The sequence below is a fragment of the Gobius niger genome (assembly GCF_951799975.1).
Source record: "Gobius niger genome assembly, chromosome: 20".
Lineage (NCBI taxonomy): Eukaryota > Metazoa > Chordata > Actinopteri > Gobiiformes > Gobiidae > Gobius > Gobius niger.
The window spans coordinates 2,567,084-2,576,069 of NC_136871.1; the positions used below are offsets into that span (position 1 = coordinate 2,567,084).

Consider the following 8,986-nt stretch of genomic DNA (forward strand, 5'->3'; position numbering starts at 1 on the left):
ATATTAAGTTCACCAGAATTTTATCAGTCCGTGTTAGGTTATTTTTGTAATCATCGCACCACTGAGCAAACAATCCGTGTAAGCTGTGTGAGTGGGGGTGCGTCCTGCCTTTACAAAAGCACATATTTGCTTCTAGTGTTTTCAAAATCTTTGGAATGGAAGGTTGTTTGGTGGAAAACTCCAACACACCTGTCTTTAGTTAACCACTTTGACTGAAATAACCAAAACCCATACCAACACCAGACACAGTCCTGCTACATGCCTATATGTGTGTGTGTTTTAAGATACTGTTCGAAAGAAAAAAGTAGTGAAGAAAGTCAATAATAAAACACTTGCATTTGTTGTTGTTGCCAATAATTTATTACACATTTTTTGTACATATTTAATATAAAAATAAAAATCTGTAAAAAGGACATTGAACAACAACAATGATGATGTTAATGATCCAATCTGGCCAGGGAGATGGAGGTTCCAGACCAAACTCCAAACCCAGCAAACAACGGCCCGGTAAAAGCGGTGTTGGCGGTGTGTATGTGAACCAACTTGTCCTCAGCAACTCTATAGAAAGACAGCGCTCCAGCGGGATAGTCCAGGTAAAACGCCACTCGGCCCCTGTTGGATGGGGTAAAGGTGCCCACTCTTGTTTCATTCCCATCATGTCGGAAGAAGTAATAGCCATAACACACCATCAAACTCCAGGATTGGCTGTTGAACCCAAACCCGCACTCGTTACTTTCTCCTTTCCGACCGATGCCTCTGTAGCTTACGGCGATATCCACGCCTCTGGTCTTCCCCCCAGACCAGTCTGCCTGCCAGTCCACCTCCCAGTAGCACCGTCCGGACAGAGCATTGCTGCAGAGAACTTGAGGCCAGTAGTCAAACCTGTCCCTGTGAAGAGGTCTACTGAAGTCTTCTGGCACGCGGCACACAGTGTCGTTGGACAACTGGAGCTGATTGTAGGCTGTGTTTGAGTCCAGAGTGTGCACACAGAAGTCTAATGGGTACAAATCAAACATAAGTCCTGTAAAACTGGTCACCTCTATATAATTTAAGCCAATTCTGGAAGAACCAGAGCTAGGAACAGGATGGTACTTACACTTCCTCAACCCTGGAGTCAGCCATCGACGTTCAACCGGCTCCAAACTGAATAGGAACAAAAAGTCATCATAAAAATACAGCGATGACTTAGATTTACGTTGTTCTGTTAAAGCTTTACAAGTTCTGGAGGGACTAGTAAACTTCTTCCCACAGGTGTACCCAGAGGCTGCCTGACAGAGACCTAGATGCTTTTCTGGGCCAAGTGTTTTACCCAAGGATAACAGTATACACCAAAGTTATTGTCGCCCCATGAATTTAAAGTTATAAATTAGTCTACTCCCTCTGGGGCATTGATCGAAGGGACAACCCATTTCATGCTGGATTTCACTTTTTTTTTCAGGTTCTTTTCAATGAACCCCGTGAGAAAGTCAAGTACAAAGACATAGCCCTTACGTCAGCATGTCCAGAGCGAAGTTTGAGTCATCCCAAAGATGGTACAGTTGCTCAATGGCAGAGGCTCCTGGGTTGTTGTAGCTCAAGTCAAGACTTTTCAAACAGGAATGAGGTGTCCTCAAAGCAGAAGCCAGGGATGAGGAGCAATTGTCAGAGACCAGACATCCAGACAGACTGAGGAGAAAGAACAGATTCCTTTGTGTTAGAGAATTATTTTCCTCCCTAGTGTCCATTTCTAAATCAATCACTCCCTATCATCTCATTTTGTTTGGCCACCTCTAAGTCACCAAAGTGTATTGTGTATGTCAATGCAGTATTCTTCGATGTGAACAGAAGATACCTTAGGCTCTCCAGTCTGCAGTCTTCCCTTCTGAGTCCAGAACAGAGCTGGTCCACTCCGGAGTCCTGCAAATCATTGTTGCTAAGGTTCAGGTGTCTCAGACTGCGGGACTGAGAGCTGAGAACCGACGACAAAGGCCCGCCACTCCTCCAGGACAAGTTACAGAGGGACAGGCTGCGAACAAGAGCGCAAGTGTACCCATTCAGTTGACCACTTAAATAAATAAGGTGCTAGTTAATGTGGCAAGTGAGTTATTCATGATGCTATAGTGCAGTGGTTCTCAACCTTTTAGAGCCGCGACCCCCATTATAACAGTTAATTAGGATCGTGACCCCCAACCGGGTCAGACCATGGGAAAAAGAGGGACATTAACCCCTTAACTCCCACCTGAACCGAGCACATTTTCTCCAGTTTGGCTTTACCCCAAACAAAAGCCTCTGGAAAAAAGCTGTGAAAATAGCGACAAAACTGAGACGAAAACAATGATGGAAATGTGATAAAAAAGTGACGAAAAATTGATGAAATGTGGCAAAAATGTGACCAAAAAATGACAAAAAAAATGACAAAAAAAATGACAAAAAATTGACAAAATGTGCCAAAAAAAATGTCAAAAATGTGATAAAAAAATTACAAAAATTTGATAAAAATTTGACAAAAAATGACAAAAATGTGATTAAAAATTTACAAAAATGTGACAAAAAATGACAGAAAAAATGATGAAAAAGTTACAAAAATGAGTTGAATACCCAACCAAAAAGTGATGGACAAATAATCTGCTGACGTGAGGAAAAAGATCCTCTCGGTTCAGGCGGGAGTTAAGAGGTTAACCTATATAACTCTTAAAAAATAAAGAAAAAACAATGGCTAAAACAAAAATGAATTAAATTTAGAACAAATAATGGCACCCTGGTAAAATAGCATGTATGCTACGACACCATAATAATAATATTAAAATATATATTTTATCTATATGCTCTGGCGACCCCCCAAATTTGTCTCGCGACCCCTAGTGGGTCCCGACCCCCACGTTGAGAACCCCTGCTATAGTGCACAAACCTCCCCTATAACATCTATTATTCAAAGCTATGGAATGAATATAAATGCAAGTAAAATAAGCGTTTCAAGCTTGAATGCAAAGAACAGACAACTTTGCAGAAATTGATTCTCACTTGAGTGTCTCCAATCTGCAGCCCAATCCCTTCAGCCCGGAAGACAGTAGGTTCACTCCAGAGTCCTGGATTGGGTTATGACTCAGGTCCAAATGTCTCAAATTGGAAGACTGAGAACCAACGACTGAAGAAAGAGGAGTGCAGCAGCTCTCTGTCAGCTTACACGCGCTGAGTCTAAGGAACAGCAATAAAACAGTTACATGGCTTCTGTTTTACTATATGAAGTCTATCGTCAATCAAAGCAATATTGAAAATGTCGTGACATTTTATCAGAGACCTAGCTCCATCAAGAATAAACTTACATTGCTTGTTTAGATGCTTTGACGACTGGCATCAGTCTGAGAAGGACCCACTCTGAAGGCTGGTATCTCTTCAGGTCAAACACATCTCGGTCTGAGGAGAGCAGGAGGAATGCCAGTGCTGACCACTCTGCCGGTGTCAATGTGGTGTAAAATGGCTCGGATCCGGTCATGTATGTCTGGATCCTGTCCACTAGTGAGCGATCCTTCAGCTCATTCAGGCAGTGGAAGAGGTTAATGGTCCTTTCTGTGGGCAAACCCTCGTTCAACCTCTGCTTGATGTGGTCTACTGTCTTTCGATGCATCTCGGAGTTACTTCCTGTTTGTGTCAGCAGACCTTGCAGGAGTCGCTGATTTGTTGGCAGGGACAAGCCTAACAAGAAGCGCAGAAACAGGTCCAAGTGGCCTGTCGGACTCGCCAAAGCCTCATCCACTGCAGACTGGTACAGACTCTCCTCTGGTAAGGATAGACTCGTAGAACGTTTGAGCAGTGAAACGTGAAGAGCAGCCAGAAACTCCTGCACACTCAGATGGACAAAGCAATAGACCTTGTCTTGGTATAGACCTGGCTCCTCCCTGAAGACTTGCGTGAACACTCCAGAATACCATGACGCGGCATGGACATCTAGACCACAATTTTTCAAGTCTGACTCGTAGAAGATCAGGTTTCCACTCAGCAGTTGCTCAAAGGCTAGTTTGGCTAAAGACTTTACCATCTCAATGTTGCTTGGACTCCACTGTGGCCCAGTCTCATCCTGTCCGTCATATTTGAGGCACTTTGCTTTGATCTGAACCACCAAGAAGTAAATGTACATCTCTGTCAGAGTTTGAGGTAGTGGATCTTTGGACTTGGATTTTGTCAAATGCTCTAGAACAGCCGCAGCGATCCAGCAGAAGATTGGGATGTGGCACATAATGTAGAGGGTTCTGGATGCCTTGATGTGAGCGATGATGGCTGTAGCTTGCTTCTCATCTTGAAATCTCTTTGAAAAGTACATGTCTTTCTGTTGGTCCGTAAACCCTCTGACCTCTGTTACGACAGCAACGCACTGGGCAGGGATTTGACTGGCGGCTGCGGGCCGTGTGGTTATCCAGATATGTGCATTAGGAAGCAGGTTTCCTCTGATGAGATTTACCAGGAGGACATCCAAAGGGGCAACTTCTGAAACGTCTGTCAAGGTCTTTGTTTTGGCAAAGTCCAGAGGAAGCCTGCACTCATCCAGGCCATCAAAAATAAAGACGACTTGAAGATGTTCAATGCTGTGGATTTGGCTTAGACTACCAAAGAAGTGGTGCACAAGTTCCACCAAGCTAAACTGCCTGCATCTTAGGACATTGAGCTCTCTGAAAGTGAAGGGGAACAAAAGTTGGATGTCCTGGTTAGACTTTCCCTCAGCCCAATCCAGACTAAACTTCTGAGTAAGCACAGTCTTCCCAATGCCAGCCACTCCCTTTGTCAGCACTGTTCGCATTGGCATCTTCCCACTTGGGTTGTTAGATTCCTCTGGGGGTGTTTGAAAGATGTCCTTACATTTGATGGTAATTTCTGTCTCTGTTTGTGTCCTGGTTGTGTTTTCGATCTGGCGGACCTCATGTTCATCATTGACCCTATCGATTCCTCCCTTTGTGATGTAGAGTTCGGTGTAGATCTGGTTTAAAAAAGTGGGGTTTCCAGCTTTGGCAACGCCCTCAAAGACACACTGGAACTTGCCCTGCAATGTGGACTTCAGTTTGCGCTGAACTTTAGAAATATACCCTGAAATAAAATGTGAAAATAGTAACTGAAGATGATCACACAACATTCATAGATATTCAATCATTCATAGTCAACAAATTTGCAAATTATGTTGGTCATAGTCATGGTTTGACATATTAGGATAGTCAAACTGCATTGGAATACTGTACTTCTATAAGGAAACTGTCTTACTGCTCTGTAGACGATCCGCCATCTTGTCCTGCTTCATTGTCCTCAAGAACCCCACAGTGATATTGAGAAAAGCTTCTTTGGTCCATTCACTCTCATCATCACCAACAAAAGACTCTGCATCTAACTCTAGAACTCTTCTAAACTTCTTCAGTTCAGCTCGGGCAAAGGATATGATTCTGTTCTCCAAATCCTGAAATGAGCTAGTTTGTTATGTCTTTCACTGATGTCAAGATTTATAACGTGTCTGGCCGATGATTAAGTCATACATACCATAAAAACCATGTCGGTGTGTGTCTGATTCACCCCTGGGCTAAAACAAATACAAAGCAGATTAATCTTTAAGCCAGTCTGTCTGTGGGTTACACGAATTATGATTCTCACCTGGGTGTAACGCACGCTTCTTCATCATGGAATAGAATGGGAGGTTCCACTGACTGGTCACTGCAGCTAGGTTCAGATTTATAACTTCCAATATAAAAACTGTGAATGAAATACGTCACAAAGGCACAATTTCAGTAAAAGTCTTACTCAGTAGTGATGTCCGCATCGGCCAAATCCCTGATATTTTTAGGTACCCTTACACCATACAAGTGCAGTTTTATCCTAAATATATGACCATCCACTACTCCATTGATTTGACCATCCAGGGTCACACGGCCTCATCAGTGAACAAGATTGTTTGAAAATGAGTCTTCATGTATTTCTGAGCCACTGCAGCCGTTTCTGTTCATCAGCTTCAATGAACAGTTTAGGGGAGGCCGGATAGAAGGTTTATGCACAACTGCAGCCTCTGGAGGGTCCTACACCTTGATGTTCGAGAGACTCCAGAGGCACCAGCAGCTTCAAATACCTGTCTGCTGCTTTGTGGCATCTGTTCTCTTAATCTGATGTGTTTGTCTGGCAGAAACCGTCCATATTGTGCCTTTATCTGAATCATCCACAAATCTCTTAACAGCATGATGATTATGCTTAATCTTTCATGAAATAGTGAAGGTTTCATTCCTAGAACAAGGCATTCAACTATTTCACGCTTTTCATCAGCAGAGAGATCCTTTTTCTTTACCATATTGCTTGAAAATGATGATCTGCATAATAAAGTGGTACACCCTTTTTCAGTAGTTTTTTTCTTAACTGGCCTTAACCTGAAAACTAATCTTCCCAGGTCTCTGAGATTAATGTCAGTGATTCATAGAGCCCCAAGACACGATACCATCCATGAGTTTCATTACATTTTTGTTTTTTCTTTTTACCTTTTTGGCACAAAAATACAATTTGCATAATAATTTGGAACGCAATGTATTGTACACACAGTTGCCCTGAGGGTAGACTGACGGAAGTGAGCAATAAACCTTCAATTTCAAGGTAAATGATATCAGAGATGTTTTTTATCACACATTTTTCTTTGAACAGAAACAAAAATCAGGATTGGCTGGCGGCCTAGGCTAAGTCGTGTCCTCTGTTAATTACTGCGCTAATGCATGCACAACTCGTATGATGACTTGGTTCGGATCAGTTTGAGTTGGCGAGTTGAAGGACATTGCTTAGGGTCGAGCGCGTTGAGTTTGACTTTTGTGAGGTCGGGTTAAGAAAGGGTAAGTTAAGAAAAAAGCCAGCCTGACCATCACGATGACATAGAAACAAAAACTAAAAATTCTGTCTCATCAGCAGCAATCAACACAACAAGTTATTTATAGTGAAAGTCTGGACTACAAAAAAAGTTTGAGTGTGCTCAGACGGAGAAGAACTTATGTAACTAATTATATCACATTTAAGAAGAGCGGCATACACTATTGTCAGAACATTAGGTTTGTTAGAAATGTGTGTCCGTCACAAAGTATTAACCTGGGGCTGACAGAGGAATGTCCCTGTTTGAAATCCAGAGGAGGTCTCTTAGAGTGGTCACTCTTCATAGAGATCCCAGCAGGTTCAGGGCTCGGTCCTCCACTTCTGAACTCATTCCTAAAGACAACAAAAAACAAAAAATTAAAATTAGCGAGTGATTGAGGTGATTGTTTTTTTTTCTGGTTTAAAGGTGATCTGGTTTTCAAGCACAGTAGCAGGAGCAGCATTTCTCGTGGGTCTGTGAACCCTCAAAGAAAACCACTTAGAAATCAGATTTCCTTACCAGGGATATAATTCATTTCCCTTTTTGAAGATTATAGGAGGCGCCATAGACTGGTCACTCCTCAAGGACCAGGTGGGGTCAGGGCTTGGTCCTCGACTTCTGGACTCATCACTTAAGACAAAATATGCTTTAAAATGTATATCTTTCTGTAATATTTTGAACCATATAGAAGGTGGCATTTCACCATAAACACATGTAAATAAGACTTACTGTTCATTTCCCTTGAAGATCATAGGAGGCCCCATAGACTGGTCACTCCTCAAAGACACACTTTTAGGTGCATGTTTGGGGCTCCCTGTTTCCTTCCAGCTGAAATAATCATGACACAGTTATTGTTAGAATTTTACTATTAACACACAATTTACAATAACATCTACAGACACCAAAATCTCCAGCCTGGCACTTATCACTACGTTTTCTCTGTGAAGCACACCAAAAACAGGCAATTTTTGACATCAGACCAAAAAAAAGTGAGGTAAAAAACATAAAAAATAAATTGGACTAAAATCCATTTTATTTTTTACCACATACTGTATCATCTTGAGGGAACGACTTATTATCTTGAGGGAGCAAGATATTATTATTATTATTATCATTATTATTATTATTGTTAGAAGAAGAAGATCTTTATTTATAAAGCGCCTTTCACAGACATGGTCACAAAGCGCTTTACATGAGACAGTTGTACATTCACTCCACACTCGGTGTAAACTACGTTTGTAGCTTCAGCGCCCCCTGGGGGAGACTGTCAGAAGAGCTTTCGCGACTACACACGTCTGCGCCAACGGACCCTCTGACACCACCATACATTCACTCACACACATCATTCATCCTGGCCTATTGTGCATGTTTTTAGTGGTAGGGGAAACCGGAGTGCCCGGAGGAAACCTACGCAGACACGGGGAGAACATGCAAACTCCACACAGAAAGGCCCCGTCCAGGTGGGAATCGAACCTTGGACCATCTAGCTGTGAAGCGAGAGCACTAACCGCTGCGCTACCGTGCCAAATTATTATTATTTTTTTTATTATTATTATTTTTTTATTATTATTAGAAAACCAAAAAAAAGTTACCCCACATTTTTTTTGTCTGATGTCACTTCCAGGACTCCGTAAAAAATAAATAGCAACTGTTAAAACTATTTATTTGTAATATAGTTATGCCATTCACCTCAAGGAAAGTGAATGGGCCCCAAAAAGATCTATAATCTCTTCTATATACATTACTGAACATTGAGAAATTGATATTTTGAGAAAAAACAATAAACTTGACTTTGAAAACAATCCAACAGACATTACCCTTAAAAACAATGATATATTTACCATGTACTATTGTATCTTTACGTGACAACAAATTTACAGGAAATGCTTTACTCACCTTGAAGTCATGTTTCCCTCCTTTTCATATCTGTTTTTGCCGCATTTCTCCGCACATTTGTACGTGAACCATTCGACAGACAGTGTATCGTTCTCAAAGGAATGATCCGGACAGGTATGAAGGGACAGTTAATGACTACACGCTGTAGGGTGCGTGAGGACCAAAGGGCGTTTCTTTCAAAGCTACTTGCGTTACATGTCTTTCCCAAAATGTCAGGGCTCAACCAGTAGAGCAACATACCAGTCTCTGGAACACACA

General features: G+C 41.9%; 1 protein-coding gene across 1 annotated transcript; it reads right to left on the bottom strand.

Moving 5' to 3' along the window:
• Positions 1–437: 437 nt before the first annotated feature.
• Positions 438–8,739, bottom strand: LOC306979494 (NACHT, LRR and PYD domains-containing protein 3-like; the record flags this gene model as incomplete). The annotated part of the gene is made up of 10 exons (XM_079578452.1): positions 438–994; positions 1,097–1,143; positions 1,492–1,665; positions 1,832–2,005; positions 3,001–3,174; positions 3,303–5,055; positions 5,227–5,416; positions 7,080–7,185; positions 7,562–7,660; positions 8,729–8,739. The coding sequence occupies 10 exons, from the start codon at positions 8,737–8,739 to the stop codon at positions 438–440; spliced, it is 3,285 nt and encodes a 1,094-aa protein (XP_079434578.1).
• Positions 8,740–8,986: the final 247 nt, after the last annotated feature.